This window comes from Lampetra planeri, chromosome 7 (assembly GCF_965212315.1).
Source record: "Lampetra planeri chromosome 7, kcLamPlan1.2.h2, whole genome shotgun sequence".
NCBI lineage: Eukaryota > Metazoa > Chordata > Hyperoartia > Petromyzontiformes > Petromyzontidae > Lampetra > Lampetra planeri.
The window spans coordinates 4758812-4782529 of NC_136113.1; the positions used below are offsets into that span (position 1 = coordinate 4758812).

General features: G+C 45.0%; 2 protein-coding genes across 11 annotated transcripts in view; one reads left to right on the forward strand and one right to left on the reverse strand.

Annotated features, from left to right (window-relative positions):
* The window catches only part of LOC144719815 (regulator of G-protein signaling 7-like), a 60978-nt gene extending 53306 nt beyond the window's left edge, over positions 1-7672 (forward strand). Inside the window, exons 10-17 of the mRNA XM_078596025.1 lie at positions 1061-1159; positions 1442-1503; positions 3818-3928; positions 4429-4554; positions 5034-5220; positions 5820-5909; positions 6047-6100; positions 6706-7672. Of these exons, the coding sequence (XP_078452151.1) occupies positions 1061-1159; positions 1442-1503; positions 3818-3928; positions 4429-4554; positions 5034-5220; positions 5820-5909; positions 6047-6100; positions 6706-6768 (792 nt within the window). The 3' untranslated portion in view covers positions 6769-7672. The remainder of the gene's footprint in view (positions 1-1060; positions 1160-1441; positions 1504-3817; positions 3929-4428; positions 4555-5033; positions 5221-5819; positions 5910-6046; positions 6101-6705) is intronic.
* Positions 6440-21037, reverse strand: DPF2 (double PHD fingers 2). Of its 10 annotated transcripts, none has more exons than XM_078596027.1 (13): positions 20948-21037; positions 19443-19603; positions 18413-18520; positions 17042-17163; positions 16858-16950; positions 16463-16564; positions 15704-15782; positions 15457-15498; positions 14781-14915; positions 13024-13152; positions 9849-9961; positions 9649-9730; positions 6440-9480 (listed from the first exon to the last, which is right to left on the reverse strand). In XM_078596027.1, the coding sequence occupies exons 1-13, from the start codon at positions 20977-20979 to the stop codon at positions 9410-9412; spliced, it is 1269 nt and encodes a 422-aa protein (XP_078452153.1). In that variant the 5' UTR covers positions 20980-21037; the 3' UTR covers positions 6440-9409. The 10 variants fall into 10 exon arrangements, with proteins under 10 accessions (XP_078452153.1, XP_078452152.1, XP_078452157.1 ...); XM_078596026.1 differs by having other exon boundaries at positions 19413-19603; XM_078596031.1 differs by lacking the exon at positions 16463-16564.
* Between the last annotated feature and the right edge of the window lie 2681 nt (positions 21038-23718).

Genomic DNA, 23718 nt, shown 5'->3' on the forward strand with positions numbered 1-23718 from the left:
GGCCCAGGCCCCATGCATCTCCACAATAATATGGCATCGGACAACGGTGCTCCGTTTCATTCATTTTCGCCGGGCCCCTTGCTCGAACCAGGCTACTCCGCTGTCTCGCCTCTACCACCTCCTTCCCCGCCTTGTGCATGGAGACGCGACAGTTGTCGTCACACTGCCGATGTCTCCGATGTGCCCAATGCTGCCCGTCCTGCCCCCATCCTCTCTCCCCATGCAGTGCCGGACTATCCCAGTAGCACAAGTAGCTGCATATGCTACGGGCTCCGCACTTTCAAGGGCCCCGCGCTAAATGCTTTCAATCTATCAATTCCGTTATGGGACCTCCTTTGCCAGTACCAAAATATGAGAAGAGGTTTTTCCCTTTTTGCTGGCAACAAAACAGCTGTGTTAAGATGTTAAAACACCAAACTGAAACCTTTTACAAGGAATCATGTCTGCATTAACCACAATACTTGTGGTCAAAAAGCCTCGTCTCAAACGGTGTTAGACCAGAGGTCTAACACCGTTTGAGACTAGGCTCAAAAGAAAGCTATCTCTGATGTGGACCAATCAGTATCAAAGACAATGCATATACTTCAGAGTATGTTTTTGTTTGCATTTTGACCACAAGTATTGTGGTTAATGCAGACATGATTCCTTGTAAAAGGTTTCAGTTTGGTGTTTTAACATCTTAACACAACTGTTTTGTTGCCAGAAAAAAGGTGAAAACCTATGCTCTATCAATTCCGGTTCGGTGATTCTGCACTTGCTCTATTGCTACAGTACTATACCGCCTTTAACTTTTATGAACGACTGGGTGTTTAAGGTTAGCGATTTGTCGTTTTATCTGGTTGTATAGCAAATGAAAAAATACAATTACTTTACTATGCAAGTAAAAAACTTCGTTTTAATATTTACGTGCTTTTTTTTATTTAGGGCCCCTTAATAACAACATTTGCTACAGGCCCCGCATTAGCTTAATCCGGCACTGTCCCCACGTCCCCCTAACTGACCCCGTCTCCAACGTTGTCCCCCCCCCCTGCTCTCCCCACCACCCCCCAAAAAACTAAAGTCTGTCTATGGACTCAAGGAGGAGGGACGGGCTGACCGATCTCCACCCTCGCCGCCTCCAGATGTCAAACGGCCAAGCATGGAGGAGCTCAAACGGCAGGTCGGGTTTACAAACACGTTGTGCCCCACGCGTTATCGATCCACTGCTAGACGAAGGCTTCCCCATGTCAGTGTTAGTCATGGGGGTTGTTTGACCACTCTTAACCACGATGGTCAGTGTGGGTTGATGAGGAGGTGGGGTGGGAGGGGAGGTTGGTGCCAGGACTGGATCAGTATCACTCGCCAGCCACTGCCCTTAGCCATGGCTGGGATTTTAATTAATGTGATTGTGATGATGATCGTGATGATGATCATGATGGTGACGATGACGTCTCCGTTTCAGGTGCGGTTCATGCACGCGCAGATGGAGCGGCATGGCATGAAAACGTCCAAAGTGGCGGACAGGTAAGTGTGGGAGAGAGGTCAGTGTGTGAGAGAGGTCAGTGTGTGAGAGAGGTCAGCGTGGGGAAGGGGTCAGTGTGGGAGAGAGGTCAGTGTGGGAGAGAGGTCAGTGTGTGAGAGAGGTCAGTGTGGGAGAGAGGTCAGTGTGGGGGAGAGCTCAGTGTGGGAGAGAGGTCAGTGTGGGAGAGAGGTCAGAGAGGTCAGTGTGGGAGAGAGGTCAGTGTGGGGGAGAGGTCAGTGTGTGAGAGAGGTCAGTGTGGGAGAGAGGTCAGTGTGGGGGAGAGCTCAGTGTGGGAGAGAGGTCAGTGTGGGAGAGAGTTCAGAGAGGTCAGTGTGGGGGAGAGCTCAGTGTGGGAGAGAGGTCAGTGTGGGAGAGAGGTCAGAGAGGTCAGTGTGGGAGAGAGGTCAGTGTGGGAGAGAGGTCAGTGTGGGAGAGAGGTAAATTGTAAACAGAGGTGATGGACACCTAAATGTGAGGCATGGTCAAAACGAACGGAAATGCTCACCGAGGAAGCCAGAATACTTAACAAAGCGGTATTGTTGTACCAGAGAGGTTCAATAAGGGCAACAACTTCCAATAATTCTCTCTCGTGTGATTTTTTTTTAAGAAACCGCGAATTGAATGAAAAGAGCTTCACAACTCATCAGATTCCCTTCCAGTATAAATACTTATTCTGATTCGGAATCGTGGTGACATTCATCGACTGGGTGGAGCAGCCGCACTGAGACAACAACAACAACAAAAAACCACGGGAGGCCTTAGGAATTCCCCAGTCAATTACGCGCAGCGTGTGCCCGATGTCCTTGTCCATTTTCAAACATCCAACGGGGCAGTCCTGTTTTTTTCTTTCTTTAGAAAACGCAACTTCTGAGCGATTTATTTGATTGACGTTCCAAAACCGTGTCCCTATGACTTGTGTGACATGTACCCATTTCCGACTTGTCCGTCATCCCAGATCAACGTCTCAGTTGGCCCGAACCACTTATGTTCAAATGACAATCGCGCTCGGATCCGATTTGCAGTGAACGTGTCCATGGCGGAGTGTCGTTTGTTCGGTACGTTTGTCGTTGCAGCCTCAGAAGACGCAAAATAATAATAATAGCGAGCTGCACTGCTGCGTCCTTAAATCTTGACTTCAAGCTTTCGTGGATGCAGGAATTCATATTCGTTGTGTCTTTCGGTAAAGTCACGTAGAGAGGTTGAAAGAAAATAAATAATTAAAAAACTACGACGTTTCGATGACGATCGCTTGTGTTGTGATCGAAACGTCGTATCTTTTTAAATCCGTTATATTAAGTTCGCGTGCTTGCTTGCGCGCTTACGACCGTGCAAATCTTTCGGTCGTTTTTTAACCCACTTCCCGTGATCCAATCGAGCTGACATTTTGCACACAGACTCGTTGTGCGTGACAATTTATTTTCGTGAAAAAAATTTTCCTAAAATGTCCACTTTTTAGGAAAAAAAACATGTCATATTCAATTTAAAATACCAATGTGATCAAAATGAAACTCTTACTCAAGAAAAACAGAAATGAATAATAAAATAAAACCGATGCCACGCATATAAAGGATTTATAGTGAAAAACTTTGTTTTTACGGGTTAATTTTTTTAAATTTCAACCTATCTACGTGAGTTTACCGAAAGACACAAAGAATATGCCGTGTCCTTGTTCGAAGGAGCCTGCAACCGTGACACGTCTGCCATCTGGTGGCAACAACATATGCAGAAACATTGCACGCTCGCCATTGCCGCAGCCACCATTCAACTGGCACGGTTAGCATAATTAACAGAATCGCAGTGTGGATATCTGTAGGATAGGGGTGGGGGTGGGGGCTAGACCACCTGTCACCTCCGATGAGCACGGCTGGCTACGTACAATGCAAAAGAATGTCAACATACATCCATTAAACTATGTTTATTTGACCAGGTAAGACCCGCTGAGCTATATAGCTATTTTTTCTAGCAACGACCTGGCCACATATTACAGCTCAACGAAGTGGCTTATCACGTGGACATTCAGAGCAGCCAAATATCTTAAAGTCTAAACGCATGTTTCTTAATGTGGAAGGGTAAACCGCAAGAACACGCAGAGAAATCCACGCGACCACGGGGAAGAGAACACGCAAACTACAGGGATGGAACCTCCGACCTCCTGTAGACCAGGCGAGGTAGTTAACGTCTCGCCACCGTGACGCACGTCCCTGCATACCTGGCGTGCAGCATTGGCAGTGAGCGGAGAACTCATTCCAAAGCGCTTGCTCCCTGACTGACTGACTGACTGCCCCCCTCCCTCCCCTCCCCCCGTTGATGCCCAAGCCTCATCGCCTACTCGGAGCAGTACACGGACTACGACCCGTTTCTGACACCGCCAGACCCCTCCAACCCCTGGGCTTGCGACGACGCCAGCTTGTGGGAGCTGGAGGCCAGGTGAGCCCTGGAGACAGGCCCCTTGCAGCACACTCCCCACAACTCTCGACCTGCCACTCGTCATCACCCACCACCACCACCCACCACCACCACCAATACCACCACCCACCACCACCACCAATACCACCAATACCACCACCACCCACCACCACCACCACCCACCACCACCCACCACCACCACCCACCACCACCACCAATACCACCATCCACCACCACCACCACCACCACCACCAATACCACCACCACCAATACCACCACCCACCACCACCACCACCCACCACCACCACCCACCACCACCACCCACCACCACCACCACCACCCACCACCACCCACCACCATCCACCACCACCACCCACCACCACCACCACCAATATCACCACCCACCACCACCACCACCCACCACCACCCACCACCCACCACCACCACCCACCTTCTGTCCACCCCACCCACCCACCCCTGACCGTGCCGTTGTCTCCCCCCCCCCCAACTCCGCCGTGCAGAAAAGAGCCGAGCCACCAGCGGGTGGTGCGGTGGGGGTTCTGCATGGACGAGGTGCTCAAGGACTCAGTGGGGCAGGAGCAGTTCCTGCGATTCCTGCAGTCAGAGTTCAGCTCCGAGAACCTGCAGTGAGTGAGGGAGCTACGCAAGCGGACACCACCTCCATCACAATTAGCCCTCCGCTCGTGCAGAACATCGCTCTTATTTTAATTAATTACGGACCTCTCGTCTCATTCAATACACAACCCCCACCTCATCAAATTCCAGTTTGTCCTATCCAAGTCAGAACTCTCATCTCATCCAGGAACGACACTTTCTCGGCCAATACAGAACGCTCGTCTCATCCAGAGCAGAAACTCCATCTCCTCAAGAGTCATCCAACGCAAAGCCCTTTGATGATCTGAACAAATCCCAAACCAGATCTACATATTTGATAAATAACTCCCATTACACGTTGATTCCTGGTCTCATCGAATCAACTCCTGCAATACGGTGATGTTGGGTGGTCGATATAGCGAGTCCCAGTGCACCTCTGCAGACCACTGGGGCATTGTGGCACGCGTATAACGATAATAATACCAGATCATTCCCGTGTGCCGTGCCCCAGGTTCTGGGTGGCTGTGCAGGAACTTAAGCGCCTGCCGTTGCGGAAGGTGGCAGATCGTGCCCGGGAGATCTGGCAAGAGTTCCTGGAGCCTGGGGCACCCAACACCATCAACCTCGACTCGCACAGCTTCGAGCGCACAGCACACAACGTGCGGGAACCCGGCAGATTCGCCTTCCAGGATGCGCAGGTCTCGGCCGCAGCTCCCCCCTTCCCTCCCTCCCTCCACCGTCACGTGCCAGAGGTCTGCCCTCTTGTGAGATCAGACAGGGGGTATGGTCGCTCCATCAACGGATTGGCTGGTGACTGAAACAGCTTTGTAAAGGCTGCGGTTGTGCGAGTGTATGTAATATTTAAAAAAAATTCTGACTCCCTTTCCGTGGTTTACAATCCAGGGAAAGTCATAATTCTTCCCCTAAATCGAAATATCCGAGTGACATGGCAAGTCGCGAGTGGCTTCAGCGCTACGAGTTTAAAGTTCACTCCCCATGATCACAAGTTGGCGTAAAACCATCTTCGTCAATAATACGGTTTTTTTCTCTCCAGTTGCTAATTTCCCACGTGTTTAATATGGTGACGGACTGGTAAAAAAAACATGCAGACTGCTTCCACGGAGTTGTGGTGCTTGTACACCACTGATAGGATGCCTTAGCTTTACTTAAAACTTTAATTTCCATGTCCGTGTAGTTTCCATCAATCAAATGTTTGTTTTAGCTTTGTCAAGTGTCTGAGGTTGTAAAGTGTCGCATACCGGTCTTAATTGGTTTGCATTGGCCTGCATTTCAACAGGAGCACATTTACATGCTGATGAAAAATGACAGCTACGCCAGATTTCTGCGGTCCAACAACTATCAAGAACTTCTGGCGGCCAGAAAGATGGTAACTAACGCAGCATTAAAATTACTATTTAACATTTGAAAATTATTGAAATGTTTGTACATTTACAGAAATGTCAAATGCAAGCACCCCAGTTTTGCTCTAAAACAGCATTTTGTTTAATGTCCTAATTTTCCAAGTCTGACCATGACCAAGACAGACGGACCTCGTTTGAGAAGTTCACGCGGAATGTGGTGGGTAACGCACGCGTCTTGTACTTTTTCTTCACAACTGTGGGGGACCGATGTCAGTCACCTGTACAAGTGTATTTTGGTGAAATGCGTTAAGGCGGAATACGGTTTGTTTCCCTGTGCACAGAAAAGTATGAACTTGTTTTGAGGTGTTCACCCGAGGGCAGAGGTAATAAGGGTCCTTGTATGCGTGTTGCTTTAATAGAGCAGCATCATTACTCCACTGTCAGCTCCACTCCGTCTGCTCTGTGCATCTATATCCATTTCTTCCAAACGTCCACAACATCCACTGCTGGACATGATCTGCAACCCGCCAAAATCGGCATTGCAAACAAGTGCAGCTCTGAGACATGCATTTTATTTTGGAAGTGTAAAAAAACATTTTACAAAGCAAAATAAAAAAAATTATTGTGCATTTGCATGTGTACTTGTTGCCAAAGCTATGGACTGCTTTTCCATCCACATCAGCTCTCCATTTCAGCTTTTGTCTACATCGGCTTCAAAAACCCTAAGCCATCCATATAAGTAAAATATACAGCATATAGTTTCGCTCTTCACGTCAATTCAGTTTACCTTGTAATACGCATACTGCATTCTATTGTGTGCAGGAATTGTCCTTAAGAGGCAGAAGACACAGACCATCATCTGCCAGAGCGGCTTCATCGAATTGAGCCTTCACGAGTCTCGAGGGAAGGGATCCTGAGACATCGCCTGGAAGCAAGATCAACTTCTTTTGCGAATGCTTCTCATGTGCTGCTAATTGATGTGTCCACACGCCCACTTGGACATTACCGCCACTCACATTTGTGTTCTATTTTATATCCTGTACAGAAATGTTTTATATCAAATATAGCACATGGGTTACTCCCCACCTGTTTCAGAACATAGGGTATAACAACGGTACGGTGTTATCTACTTTAAAGCAATGTTACTGGGCTGTGCGAGCACTGACAAATGTTGTTCATCATGAGCTTGTGACAAACTTAAACCACAAAAGTGCCACTATAACTAGGGCAAAGTTTCGTTTATTATTTTAAGCAATTTATATTTGTCGTTAAATGAATACCCTGTTTGTTTTCCATCAAGCACAACTTGTAAGCTAAGCCAATTTACTTGGACATTGTTGACAAACCCAATATGTTGCTTGTAATTAAACACGTCTCCACAAGGGCTCTGTATTACTCAAGCTATGCTTATGTCGATGCACACATTACGTATCTGTATATTCAACTTTCGGGCCAGTGCTCTACATAAACAACCTTCAGTCATAAAAAGTCAACTTTAATCCTATAAAGCTCGCAGCTCTCGTATAATACGCCAAGACATTCAATCAGGTGGCGGAAAGTGGAAGTCGGTGATACAAAATTCACGGATCACTTGGCGCAGCGTCCAGCGTATGCATTAAGTCTAACCTACGGTACGCGATCTCTCCAACACAAAGGACACTTCCTGAAATTCACTCTGGACCCCTGTGGAGCAGCATGTGCGGCAACAGCATTAGCAACCTCAGGTATTTAGGTGTTCTGCAATAGTTTAACACAGACAACATGATACAATAAAATGCTCTGTCAATAACACTACGGAGTGGCCATCTTTATTGGAAGTGCCTCCCTCCTCACGTTGTGGGAACACGGCTGATGACCTAATGGTGAGAGACGGTCAAGCAAGCATTTATTTCCGGCTACACGGTACACTTTTTAAAACCAAAGGATAACAAACGGGCTATTTTCTCTTGTGCAGGGAACATTATCATGACTTTTGCCAAAAACAGAAAACAGTTATGGAAAAAGGCAACTACTATATTTAGGGTGCCATTTTCTCCCTTAAATGAAAGCTATTCACTAATTACAAAAACCTAGAAATGTCAAATGGAGTTTAAGTTGGGTTTGATTACACAAGCTACTAAAAGCACAATGGGGTTTTTATTTATGAATATATTTCCACCCATAAGAGGCGATATATGTGGAGTCTATTCAGCAATTAAGAATACTGCAATATTACGACAGTACCTTTTTATGGACAACTGCTGCGCTCTAAAGTAAAACACCGTTAATATGCCGAGCAGCATGAGTTGATAGTAACAATGATCCCCAGGAATTATACCGGTACTCCCCCCCCCCCACCCGCTAGCATCTTAATATATTGAGAAGTACCATCAACACCTTGAATGTTCTATATTAACTATGTGAGATAACTACAGTGTACACTGCATAATCTACCTCTTTTTACAAAAAGTTTACAAGCCAGCCACTTTGTCATCTTCTTGCCTGCTTATTAACAGTATACAGACCAGATCACACCACACATTATTACACTAGGTGAATTTTTAAATGATAATTTTTCAAAAGTAACAAAACTAATACCCTACATAGGCACTATATGCACGTTATGGCATCTACCAAAACAAATATCTGTTCAATTGATTTATTCATTTTATGACCATACATTCTATTGTACCATCCTTTTATTATGTTTCTTCTAAATCCCTAAGCAAGCTTGAACATTACAGTAATTTAAAAAAACATCAGCTGCAGTACACAGTAACTACTTACTGCAGACCTTGGCATAATAGGTGACCAATTACAGCACTGAGTAAACAACCAGCACACGGGGATGGTTGGTACCCAAAGCATGTAGTACCTAGGTAAGCAATGGCAGTGAACACACCCTCATGGGGAGCCAACCCAACGCCCAGTAAGATACACCAGACTGCTAAGGATGGCCAAACAGGCAAAAAAAACTCTTACAAAAAAAAGGCCTGCGGAAAGTACTGCTCTCTCCTTTCCACAAGCAGGTACACAGCATAAAAATAAAATCTACAAACTTCTCAAAATTTGGCGCATATACACACAAATTACATAGGATCTGGTTGGTGTACATTAGGTCTACTCAGATTCTATTGGCCACTGTGATATAAAACTCCACTATTAAGGCATTTATGGTTACAATGTTAGAAAATGATTGCATTGTTTACCTCCTCCGAGCGCGCAATCAGAGACATAATGCCCATGCTGAATTTCTATGGATCAGTTGTCAAGCTGCACGAACACCCCTCCATATAGGTGACAAAGTAAATGTAGAACAGTCATGTCATCTGATGCGCAAATATATCGACAACGGGTTAATTTCGTAAGTCAAAAAAACCTACCTGTAACAATACATTAGAGACATTACATTCTTGGTTCTCAGCTACACTCAAAAGATACCAATTGCAACAGGAGACAAACCGTGGCTCAAACTTGGGTTTACTAATTGGGTATGCCCTTGAGAACTGAGTCATCATTCAAAGATGTTGGCATCTAGGACCCCATCTTATGACTGGTTGGTATAGACAGATGCCTTTTCTTTGAGTAAGTCCAGGCAAAGGCGGCAACTCCAGCTTCCTGCAAATAAGACGAGCAGAATTAAGTTTCAAGGCTTTAAGCAAATGTAACAAAGTCTGAAAAAAAGTATTTGCAAGACCGTTTCAGTGCATGCTTTTCCAATTATACAATTAAATTATATTGACCCGGAAGTTGTCATTTAATGGTGGAATTTGAACTGTTTCTTACCCTCTGGGGGCTCAGACATGGCAGGGCTGAGACAGTACATGTGATAACCACGGTCGCAGTCATCGCAAAACAGCAGCTGGTCCTGCAATGAAGGTGAACACTTGTCATTACTGTGACAATGTTACGTAATCCGCCAAGCCAATTACAGGAAGAGTGTAAATGTCTGCCTCTAGTATGAACGATGGTGTCCCCGTACGTACGTCATTCTCAGAGGTGCCGCAAATGTTGCAGCACTTGCATTCAATGCACTGCCAACGGTAAGTCTTGACGGCGGCGATCATGTTTGAAGTGAACTGCAAGCAAGACGGGTGTCCTACGGGGTGTGCAAAAAGGCAGACTGGTTGTTAAAAACCATGAGCAGAGACACACAGACAAGATATGATATTAAATACAGCATTAACCCTTTAGCTGCTGGGCAGAACAAGACCTACTGCTGCTTCGTGTCAACAGCCATCACACGACAGCTCAGCCAGGTTACAGAATTCATTTAGGTTTAGGAGCGCAATTTTTCGTCAGGATGCCAATGGCCCTAAGGTGTCTACAATAAGCAGTTTCAGAGAATGTGATGTTTTGCACAAAAAAATACACAGAGACTGTATAAAGTGCAAACAGCTTTATTAAGAATAAATAAGATTGCTTTTAATACTTTACACATTACAACTCATTCCACAACTGAACCAATAACATTACATTGATATGCGACCACCGTAAAATTGCAAATCATTCTAATGCCGAATTATTGCAGTTAACAAATTTACATCTCATTTAAAATTTAAGTATTAGTTTTTTCAATAGGTAATATTCAGTGGCAGTTCATCAAATGCATAGAATAAAAGAACCCATCACTGAGATTTGTTAAAAGAACATTTACAAACATCACCACATGACCCAATGGTATGCAAAAACTTAAAATCAAAGCATGCAAATTACAATCAACATTTCTGGCCCTGCAATATTCAAGAATTATTGCAGTAATTTGAGAACACAACTAAATACTAATCAGACCAAAAATTTCATTGCAGGCAAATACATTTTCCTGAAGAAAAAAACACTAATACTTATCAACCAAAAATAGAAATGGTATCAAAGTTGATAAAAATTTAAAAATGACAGGATGAAAATCCATTACTTTCCATGTGCAGAAACATGTTTTCCAGTCCTATTGAAATGTTTTTAAAATGTAGGCTATTCTACCAATTATTTAAGCAATGCAAATGTTAGATTTGCCTGGAAAACTATATCACCCACATTCTGATAAATTAAGTATCACAGTATATTTCAACAGTAGTTCATTAGCATACAAACATTTTAGACTAACCCACTGAAGCCAAAATCCAAGTATTCTTAAAAGGGTGTGCCAACACGTTAAACATAGTTAACATTCAGAGCACTTCATCTCAACCTCGTAAAGACATGTTAAATCCAGATTCAATGCCATTAACGGCACTCTTGCTTTTCTAAAATATCATAACTTACAAGCAAAGAGTAAAAACACGGTGGTAGTTTTTTTTTACCTTCTACAGATTACCCAACAAGATGTTAATCTTATTCTTTGGGTCTTTCGGTAAAGTCAAGTAGATAGGTTCAAAGAAAATAAAACTATGACGTTTTGATCACAACACAAGCAGTCATCATCAGGAAAAAAGGTGACTTTACCGAAAGACCCAAAGAATATGAATTCCTGCAGTCACGAAAGCTTTAAGTCAAGATTTACGATGTTAATCTCTTGGCACGCTAACATTGTGACCTCGACACTCACATGACCCACAAATAATGGATGCTTTTAACTTAAAAAATAAGTTAACAAAATAATCTGAGATGTGTATTGACCCTAAAAGATGATATAGCACAAGTGTACACCAACACCATCAATGAACCATCTTTGTAATGGAATGGCCAACTGCCTGCCCAGCGCCTGAGGGTCATACTACATTTAAAAAGCACACAAACTTTTACAATTTAACAGTTGTTGAGATTGTAATGTAAAAAGCATGATGTGGAAATTAATGTAAAGCAAAGGGACATACCTGACACTGTTCATTAAGAGATGGGCCTTTCCACGCCACTTATGAATCACCCAGTTGAGGAGCTACTGATGATGGCCAGCATTAGCTAATAAGCTAGTCACCCATTCTCCATAATGTATGACCGTTAAAAATTGTCTGCCTTTCAACAAATCATTCGATTACAGACTTTCAATAGAAAGCATTGCTAATTAAATAAAGTTGTTCTTGAGGTAAGCAAATTACTATCACAAATACAGTGTGCAAACTGCAGCTCTCAATGCAAACTTTAAAAACTAAAAGCATAAACGTATTGAAACTACGTTTTGAATGTACAAACTACAGTATCTCTTTTTTTATTCACAGGCTGTGGTAAAAAAATAAACTCCTACTAACACGTAATACTCTAAAAAAATCTACATTATTTTCTTTCCAATTACGCTCAAATGAACTTACAAGAAAAATTGTCTGTGTACTGCAAATCTCCTTGTTTTTCAGTGCTACAAACCTTTGCACTTGAAAGGATGCTAACCGCAGAATAACATTACCTAGTACATAATTACACTTAACGTTGAGAGGTATTTGTTGCATTTAGTGTGCATGGCCATTCAAGTCATCACTGCAAAGCAGCTCCTGGTAATCGTCTTCACCAAATCCCAGAAACGTAGAACAGTCGCTATCGGAGGCTGCAAACAACTCCTCTACAATGCGCCTGTCCACTTCCGAGACTTCACGCTCTGGCACCGCCAACATGTGCAGGACGTGATACAAACACAGGAGCTACAGTCACTCAATCTTTCTCATGCATGGTGAAAGAACAAAACTAACAAAAACGTAGCAAAACTGCACCAGATTTATCAAATGGCGAATGCAGAAAAATGTAACCTAATAATGCTGTTAATGCAATGTCTTATTCACACGACCAGCAGCAAATGGTTAATGCTGTAAATCTTTTTCAACTTTTCATCAATACAACGGAAAAAAATGAGCGATGTTTAAAAAGGTGAAGCATTATGTGCTGTCCAGTAAAACAGCTAGTTTTTGTAAACCTAAAACATCATTTAGAATATAATTGTCACAATTCACTATTTAGTATTATTCATATTCAAAACTCAAATATGCAGCGGCCGTAGCCTCTTTTAGTTTAAAATGCAAAAAGTTAATCACTGAAAGTTACTTGTACCTTTCAAGTGTATGTAATGATCAGAAGGCTTTGATTAGACCAAACACTTTGCTTATTGGTGAAGCAATGTGCACCACTGCAAATTAAGTACAATGAAAACTACAATGCCCAATTTCCAAACATCACCTCACTTAATGCACTCAATAAAATGTGATAAATATACAAAAGATAAGAGCGACAAGAACTTACCAGAACGTCCACAGTCGGAACAGGAAACCAATTCTTCCGGTTGTCCTGTCTTCTTGTTCTCCACAGAGCCGCCCAGACAAAAATCGCAGTAGTTGTTAGGGTTTGCCAGCCCATCAGGACCTTTTTTGGCTAAAAACAACAAAAACAGAGGCATGTCATTATTAAATGCAGACAAAGTTGACCTAATGACAAACGGTAAACTCCTTGACTTAAAGCTGTCGTGACTGCAGGTATTCATATTCTTTGGGTCTTTCGGTAAAGCCAAGTAGATAGATCAAATAATAAAAAATAACAATATTGGTATTCATCTTCTTGGTTCTTTCGGTAAAGTCACGTAGAAGGGAAGTAATAAAATAATAAAAATAAAACATAATAAAACAATTCTCACGACGTTTCGGCCACAACGCAAGCAGCCATCCTCAGGCGAAGAATGAAACACCCCAAGCTTGGAGCGTATATTTAAGCTGGGTTAGAGGGGGGGGAGGTGGGAAGAAGAGCGCCTAAACAAAATAATTTGCATATCAAGAGGAATTCAGCATATGGAAAATGCGTAGGAGGTGGGCGGGGGGGGTTCCAAATCAATACTATGCCCGTGCATTATGCAGGATTAGCAGCATCAAAGGGGGGGGGGGGGAAGGGGGGGGAGCATTAACAAAGGAAAGGAATGTTAATAGTATGTAGCTGTAGTTACTAAACAACCACGTAAAAAAAAACTACAGTATAAACTGCATGACAAACTAAAGTATAAACTACATAGCATCATCAGTAAACTTACTATACTCTACAATAAGCTGAGTTACTAACAGTAAGTAATACATGAAAAATTCTACGTTGTAAAAAATTATATAATATGCTTCCATCTAAACTTTATTCTCTTACATCACACGCGTCTATACCGTACTATATACTTCCATAGGCAAAACCAACATTAAATTACATACTGTATTGCTATAAACCACCCTATACCTTATACATTTTTAATATAACACTATGTATTATTCTACCCACCCTAATGTGTATCAAAATGGTTTATTACGTCCTTCCAGTGATTGCTAAGCCAGAATCCATCTTCTCGGTTAAAATTGTCTCTGTGTTTGTAAATGTGGATCGCCTCATGTACGAATCTCTCATGATAGCCAGATGGCTTGCAGAGAACCTCTGTCTTGGAGAAGTCAATGTCATGTGAGCCCACTGAGTTGTAACAGTGATCTGCCACGGCTGAGGTGTTTGTCCTACAGTGTTTCAGGTCAGCTTTATGTTCACGGATGCGGTCCGAGACATGTCGTTTGGTTTCCCCAATGTAACTGCTACCACAGAGGCAACTTAGTTTGTAGACACCAGGGTACTGTATGTCTGGAACCACATCTTTTACAGACGGTACCAGATCACGGATTTTATGTACTGTGTTGAATCGGACCTGGATCTTGCGTTGTGGCCGAAACGTCGTGAGAATTGTTTTATTATGTTTTATTTTTATTATTTTATTACTTCCCTTCTACGTGACTTTACCGAAAGAACCAAGAAGATGAATCCCTGCAGTCACGAAAGCTTTAAATCGAAATATTGGTATTCTTTTTATTATATATGTTTTAATCCACGTGGCTTTACTGAAAGACCCAAAGAATAAGGTGAACTCCTTTTCAAACCGCACCGGGTATCTTGCTTTGGTAAGCTCATCCCAATGTCCTTGCCACATCTGACAAACGGTGCCAGGCTCTAGAAAAAGATCAGCCAGTGAACAGATGCAACGGGCTAACCTTTGCGGTCCTCCGAGCGGCGCGTGACAGGTGTGGCGGGCCGCGAGTCCTTGTCCTCGCCCTCCTCATCCGCTAAGTGGCTGTGCGTGTAATGATAGCTCAGCCCAGGGCGGTTCTTGTACCGCTTCCCGCAAACTTCACCAGAGAGAAACAGAAAACGTAGCCTGTGAAGTGTGACGCAGCACACCATCTGCAAGGGCTTATTTATTCCGCACTTTTTTTCTCGCACAGGTTCAATGTGATTTTAAAAAAATACTTTTTTCATAACACCACTAAAATACCAATTACAGCAAGCCAGAACAAATGCAGTTAACAAAGAGGTATAAAATGCTTAGTATGATATTACAAATGCTGTACAAAAGACTGGTTCAATAATAAACATGCAATGTTACATAGCCTTTGATATTTGCGAAAGCCATACATCTAACATTAAAATTGTTAGTAATTTTTCATTGACTTCAGGGGTATTAAATGCAGAATGCATAACACATAAACAAGCAGCAGGTGGTATTCTTCGTGAACCTTAACTGGTAATTTTAACGGGTTTTTTGTAATTTGTTGCATAAATTTGACCAAAAAAGTTGATTACAACTGTTAAAATGATCATATTGCTAATCAACTGTTAATTTTGTGCAAGCACCATTATTTAGAGTTTCAATAACACAAGGGTGTATACCTTTATCAGACGCTTTTGAGCTACGTTTGTGTTTGTAACTATCTGAAAGGGAAAGAGAAAAAGGCATGGAAAAGAGAGATCAGATGAACACAAATAAAAAAAAAAGAGAAATAAAAGAACAGATGTAAAAGTTAGAATGATGGCAGACAAACATTGAAAAGGTTTAGGTTTCAAAGACAGCTTTCAAGGACTTGCTCTGTATCATGGACAGACTGTTTCTGCAGACTTCCTCCACAACAGTACTCACTGTCGCATGCATACGGCTTGTCTTTATCCTCCTGTGCTGCTGCTTCATTCTTCTTCCTGGTCCCAGCTGCTGCCTTGCCCTGGAGGATCAGGGTACAGGAAAGCCAGAACACTCGCTAAACAAACGGCCAGTGCAACCTGCAGTACGCATGCTATTCTGAGGGTCATGGAAACACAACCTGATTGATGGGAAGATGAATTGACCATTTAGGTATGGCATGCAAGCAGTCAATGCTTCACAAAACCCATGCAGCTTGCAGCAATGTGACCAACCATGCCACAGTTAAATGTAACTCGATTGCAAAAATGAGTAAAAGCAACATCTACGTAACACCTTCAGACAAGACTGCACTTGATAAGCCCATTGCAATGGTGTATCAAACACTCAAAATGCTAACATGACAATGTCATGCAAAAGCAAAATAATTGTAATCGCTGTAATGTAATGGCAGCTTTAGGTCATCAGCATTAAGGAGGTTCAATAAATTTTATACAACAGTCTATTTCCCTAACGAATGTAGTTGTTAGTAATTGCATGTAAACTAACTTGTTTTTACACAAGCAAAGGCTTCACATATTAATGTAAAATAGTTGCCAAATACCCTTACCTGCAACAGGTATTTTAGTTCTGAAAGCCAAATCGTTTTTCTGTACTATTGTTCCATAACGGCGAATCCTCCTTAAATTAAAACGTCTAATAAAACAACAGGATGTCCCATGCCCCATCCAACGACCCCCTTCTCATGCGTTTCAAACTTACACTGTTGCCTGCTTCACAGCTCATATCACCCTTGTCCTGCTCATCAGCAGGACTCTCCACTTGTCTTTCAGACTGCTTCTTATAAACACGCTTCCCTTTTGCCTACAGAATACAAAGTACCCACAACCACCCACTGGGCAGCACAAGAATAACAGTCCCCAAGGCTACAGCTCACGCTGACGATGCAGCATTTCCATTCTTTTTAACTGCATCTGTTTACAGCGGTGTTGTCAGATGCATGTTTTTGCATTAAAATTAAAACAAGACACCTTTATATATGCACACAAAATAAATTACTTCTGCAAGTACAACCAATACACTATTTTCAAACTGTATTTTATATCCGGCACTTAAATACACCTCAGAATATGTTTGCAATTCTTCACAATCCATACCCGTCCTTTGCTCTTGGGTTTGCGTTTAGGCGTGTCCTCTTCGTAATCTTCATCGTCCAAATCGTCCAAATAATCTTCGGCATCAAAGACTCTCTGTAAACGAATGGAGTGGAGATAAGCGTCTACAGTGCAAAAGGCTCTGCTAGATGATTACACACCCGCACAAAGGCTAAGCTGAGGGTACCTGGAACTCGCTGATGCTGTCATCCTCCCGGGTGTCAACGCCTTTGCGTTCCGTCATGTCTCCACGGAGCAGCACCTCCAGGCTGGAGCACTCTGGGTCTTTCTTCACAGGCACCTCGCTTTCTGTAAACAAAACACCCAAGACACAAACAGCAACCGTGACAGTTCTTGCATTACCACCATTTTTTTATCAGTTTACATGAAATGGTTATGTTGAGTTAAATGTACTTGCAACATTTGAACCTTATGGCAGGACCCCAGGGTCCCGAATAAATGGAAGCCCCACCATGCACATAAACGCCACGACCCACCTGGCACGGATCATTCTGTTGTGTTGTCCAAGCGCAGCAGCGAGGATTAATGCGCAGAAGAGCGAATGCACTCCATGCTCGGGTATGAGCAGGATCATAAGTCTTATCCAAAGCTGCTCAAACTGCCTACACGACTTAAGTGAAACTGCTCTCTTATCTTCATTATTTGTGACCTATCAATATCTGCAGCCAGGATCAATCATTGACAATCCTATTACCTGCAGATATTTAACAGATGAGATGCGTTGCACCGTTAATTCCCCCTGTTTGATCATACTTCTCTTGTTCGTATGCATCTGTGCAGATAGGTTTTTTTTGCGGTTAAGCCATATTCTCCACATACCACTCGTATAAATGTAGATAAGAGTAGCGGCGACCCACTACTCTGTACAGTAACATTGGTATAAACGCTTATTAGAATATGAACAGCACATTGAAAGCGCATACTATTTTATATACTGTTCACAGAGTGCATTCACAAATCCACACTAAGAAAAACGATGATTGACAGAGGGGTGTAAATAATTATTTCGATAGTGTATTTAAATAGAGGTACTGCAGGTATGAAGTTTTCAGTTTAAGGGCATAGTTTAACAAGACAACACTTGCCACCATCCTTCAAACCCATTGGCAGAAAAGAGCAAAGTTTTTGTTTACATTATAATGTTTATGTGAGAGCCGGGGGCTTATGGGACCCCGGGGTCCCTCCATAAGGTTAATTTGTTAATAATGTTCAGTTATTGTCATTTCAATTCACTGATATTTTACCATTAAGGTCAACTGTTTTCCAGGTCTAGGTACCCATAGCTACAATGAGCGTTTTTATTAGACAAGGTGTAGTAAAAATTTTATTTTGGACTTTGAACCACGACACTAACGTGTAGAGGCTGTGGTTGCACATACCAGAGCTATTAATGTCCGTTTTACAACACCCAACACGCTTCTGTTAATTCCCAGCAGAAATTACCAGGCAGCTGTGAAAACCTGTCAACTTAAGGGCAAACTGGCTGCGTTTCTATTACTTCAACCTTTCACTTCAGTCAACGACAAGAGATGCTGACCTGGTCTGATATCGGTTATTCGGAGCCGTGGATCCTCGGGTGGTGGAAGCCGTCTCTTCTTGCGCCAGCGGCGTGCTGGGTATGTGTAGAGCTGTCCTGGCGCAACGCCTGCTCCACCCAACACCACAAGCACAACACGGAGCGAGCTCTGCCAATTGCCGCTTTCTGAAGATAACACTTCACACAGCTTGTTTTCAACTAAACGAAAGCATCTACTTTCATACATGGTTCAGTGGTAATCACCTTTAAGATTATCACCATAACAAACAGGGTTTATATCTCTGTTCAAACTGAAAATGTAAGATCCTAAATTATGCAGCTATGTTAACTCCATGTATATCCCTAAAGCATATAATTCCACGTGCACTAATAGCATCCATTCAAACGCAAATAGGGTAATTACACATTCCACTCATCTCCCAGATGGTCAACATGCAAATTGGCACCATAGGGTTGTATGGGCACTAGTTTGTGAAATGCTGCTCATTGAAAATCATGTCAGTGTACGGGTGTAAAAAAACGCACCCAACTCTTATAGACAAAATCAGAAAACACAACCATGCACTATGGGAAGGGAAGCCACAAGCTGTGTCCCTTACAATTAATGGAATTTATGGACCTCCATGGCTACTTGTCCACCAACTCAAAATAACCTTTTCAATGCACCTTTGCATTGAAATGATATGCACGTTAGTCAACAACAACAAAAAACGTAGCTCTTATTTTGTTGTTACACTTTGGCAGTAACACACAGGGCCCAATACAAATCTGATGTTTTTTCATGGAAATAAAAGTAACCATTAGAAAATAAAGCATGGCCGTGAGTATAGCGACGCCACTGGAGCGCTATCATGCTTAATGCCATATTTAAATTATATTTTCATGAACGAAGAAGCAAACCAATGTCGGACAGCCTGGGACACAAAGACTGTATTGTGTCTGTAAGAGTTGTTGGTGGGTTTTATGGGTGCGTGTTATGTGAAGTATTTCAATCTGAAACCAAAAATGTTGGGGGAGAGGCTGCGCGGACCAGGTCCACGATGCCGCTTTTCCATCCATATGTAGCAGTTGTTCTGCGCGACACCCGTCTGCGAGTCCAGGAAGGGCAGGCGTACACTCCTCTCAGCACACAGCCGTGCATTGTAGTTGTGGCAATGCTCTATCGCCTCCCTGTAGAACTGGTCTCCGAGGCTGCGAGTTTGGATATCATGCACAAACACAGAAGTGTAACGCACGCATGTAGGCATTGCAGCGAGAGGTTCAATGCAACCACGTGGGAATGCCGGCGTTTAACACGTGGGTATGTCGTTTTAATATATATACAGGGGATCTAAGCACGATGGTGTTAACCCCAAACAAAACCAAGCAGCAAAGAGAGAGATAGTAACATTCACACAACAGGGGCTTCTAAGGAGGTTGTGTCCTAAAATACACACCAAGGTGAGGAACGATATAGTCAATACGATATACACACGTGCGTTTTGAAGGAGGGCATGGTTTAACACGCACACATACCATGGTACAGCAGTGGAAAGAGAGGTGCAATGAGGCATGACAGTGTATTACACACTGGTCAATGAAGACATTTTAATACAAACACAAATATCCTTTCAGACTGCCGGGGAAAGTGCTGTTAACGAGCACATGTATTTCAACACGCGTGCAGGAGCAATGGGAATTGTATATACTGCTGATGGTGGGGAGAAGAGGCAGTTTTAAAGCACAGATGGGAGCAATGGGGGAGGGGATTTAACTCATTCACGCCCCACGCCATCACGGCGGCCAGTGACGGCATCAACGGCTGCGCAACCCAAGGTCGCTCTCGTATTTGACCATCGCCTCCTCAACACACAACAAACAGAATAGCATTGTATTAACATGAAACAATAACTGCAAACAATAACGATAGAGACAATAAGGCGGCTTCCCCTGCGTGACCCCGGTCACCGTGACCCCCATTCCGGTCAAACGTGGCCGAGGCTGCGGCCATTGTCACGGATCAACGTGTCCACGCACCAACGTGTCCACGCACAGCACCAACACGATTATCGTATCTTTGTGTGTGTGTGTATAAATGTCCGTATTAATTGTATTGTTATACGAGGAGCGATATAGTCGCTGACAAGACTATAGACAGCTTGCGAGGCCATGACTCCCGACGAGAACTTTTGCAATTAGGACAATAGCGCGACAACAAGACACGCCACGTCGAGTAACGACGAAGAAGCCCTCGCTCGAGTTGCGACGTACGTACACCGCTTTTAAACAAAAAATAAAGACGGTAACATTTATAAATCGCGTCGTTTTTAATGCGCGTGAGGGAGTCTGGCGTCGCCACGTCCTCAGCTCAACAGCGCCTCAACCCGCGCTCCCTCACCGCATGCGAACATCATTTGGTGGCGCGATTTTAATCAAGAGTGGCAGGGCGACGCTATGAAGCAGTGTTTGTGCGGGAGAGAGCGAGAGAGACACAGACGACGCGAAGAAGATAACGCGGCGGGTGGAGGTGGTCGTGGAGGCGACGCGGTCACTTACGCCTTGAGCGGGTTCTGCACCACGGCCGCCATCTTGCGCTTCTTTGTGCCGCGCGCGGGAAAACAAAGAGCCTAGCCCCGCCCCTCGACATCCGAGCCCCGCCCCTGCTACCCGAGCCCCGCCCCTCACTAGTCTAGCCCCGCCCATTATTACTCAAGCACCGTCCCTCACTACCCTAGCCCCGCCCATCATTACTCAAGCCCCGCCCCTCACTACCCTAGCCCCGCCCATCGTTACTCAAGCCCCGCCCCTCATTACTCTAGCCCCGCCCGTTATTACTCAAGCCCCGCCCCTCACTACCCTAGCCCCGCCCATTATTACTCAAGCCCCGCCCCTCACTACCCTAGCCCTCCCCATTATAACTCAAGTTCCGCCCCTCATTACCCGAGCCCCGCCCATCATTACTGAGATAAATTATTTCAATTGATAATAGTTTTTTTGGGGTTAGATCGCGTAAACATGTATAAATGTCAGTTTAACACGTAGGCTTTTGCGACCAATATTATTCATGATCAACGTTTTTGGTTTAGATCGCGTTATTTAACACGTTCCTTCAAAGTGGGCAGGTAGGAACTTGGTTGGACAGCGCATTCGTGCACGACAGACAGACAAATAATCCCTGGTGGGCAGTGTGGAACCTGTTGTTCGTAACCTGTATGTATAAAAGATAACTTGACTTTAGGTAGCCAGGCAGACAGCCCCCTTAACTATCGCCTCCCCCTCCCTTAGGCCCCTCCCCCCTTAGGCCCCTCCCCTGACCCCCTTCCCTTAGGCCCCTCCCCTGACCAACCCCCCCCCCATATCCTCAGGCCCCTCCCCTCCCTAACCCCCCTTCCCTTAGGCCCCTCCCCTGACCCCCCTTCTGTTAAGCCCCTCCCCTGAGCACCCCTCCCCCCCCCATATCCTTAGGCCCCTCCCTTGACCCCCCCTCCCTCAAGCCCCTCCGCTGACCCCCCCCTCAGGCCCCTCCCCTGAACCCCCCCTCAGGCCCCTCCCCTGAACCCCCCCCCCCCCTCAGGCCCCTCTCCTGACTCCCCCCTTCCTTAGGCCCCTCCCCTGACCCTCCTCCCTTAGGCACCTCCCCTCTCCGTACCCGGCAGTAGGTCTCCACCAATCAAAGAGCTGTTTGTAAGGTCTCCACCAATCAAAGAGCTGTGTGTATTATATATTTATTTATACACGACAGACAGACAGCTAAATAATCCCTGGTGGGCAGTGTGGAACATTGTTCCTCCCTGTATAAATGTGTCGTAACCCTCCACCACCCGACACGGCCAATCAGCCAAAAAGTGTCATGTTGACAAAAGACAAATAGTTCACTGCTTTAGCCCACCGGTGTGTTGAAGCGTGAAACCACAACATTTTCAACACACCGGTGGGCTAAAGCAGTGAACTATTTTGTCTTTTGTCAACGTGACACTTTTTTGCTGATTGGCCGTGTCGGGTGGTGGAGGGTTACGACACATTTATAAATAACGCGATTTAACCCAACAAAAATCTGTATTGTAGATATTGGTCACGAAAGCCTACGTGTTAAACTATTTCAATCGACATTTAACATCGACGAATACTGCAACAAATGTGTTGTTCCCTGAGGCTTAACTGTTCGTCAAAACGAGACAATGGGTGAAGACGGAAACGGTGCACACAGAGGCAAGCGCATAACGCACGAGTCAATTGTTCTAATCGATGCGTGGGAGGGGATCTTTGGTTTACAATCAAAGCGCCGTGAGAGGAGGGGGAGGATGAATCGTTGCATGGAGCGTTACTCCCCCAGCACCCCCCACAACACCACCACCCACAACACCACCTCCCACAACACCACCACCCCCCACAACACCACCACCACCCACAACACCACCACCCCTCACAACACCACCACCACCCACAACACCACCACCCCCCACAACACCACCTCCCACAACACCACCACCCCCCCACAATACCACCACCCCCCACAACACCACCACCCCCCACAACACCACCACCACCCACAACACCACCACCCCCCCACACACCACCACCCTTCACAACACCACCACCCCCCACAACACCCCCCCCCCCACAACACTACCACCCCCCACAACACCACCCCCCACAACACCACCACCCACAACACCACCACCCCCCACAACACCAGCCCCCACAACACCACCACCACCCACAACACAACCACCACCCACAACACCCCCCCCCCACAACACCACCACCCCCCACAACACCACCACCCCCCACAACACCCACCACCACAACACCACCACCCACAACACCACCACCCCCCACAACACCACCACCCCCCACAACACCACCACCCCCCACAACACCACCACCACCCACAACACCACCACCCCCCACAACACCACCCCCCACAACACCACACCCCCGCACAACACCACCACCCCCCACAACACCACCCCTCACAACACCACCACCCCCACAACACCACCACCCCCAACAACACCACCACCCCCCACAACACCACCTCCCACAACACCACCACCCCCCACACCACCCCCCCACAAAACCACCACCCCCCACAACACCACCACCCCCCACAACACCACCACCCCCCACAACACCACCCCCCACAACACCACACCCCCCCCCACAACACCACCACCCCCCCACAACACCACCACCCCCCACAACACCCACCCCCCACAACACCTCCCCCCACAACACCACCACCCCCCACAACACCTCCCCCCGCAACACCACCACCTCCCACAACACCACCCACCTCCCAACAACACCACCCCCCACAACATCAC

Coding starts and splice junctions, on each gene's coding strand:
- DPF2 (XM_078596026.1), bottom strand. CDS start 20,979: ATGGCGGCCGTGGTGCAGAACCCGCTCAAGGC. Junction 18,521..19,412: donor CCTCTCCCCCAACATTTTTG/GTTTCAGATTGA, acceptor TGGGTGGAGCAG/GCGTTGCGCCAGGACAGCTC. Junction 16,951..17,041: donor ACAGCATCAGCGAGTTCCAG/GTACCCTCAGCT, acceptor ATTCGTTTACAG/AGAGTCTTTGATGCCGAAGA.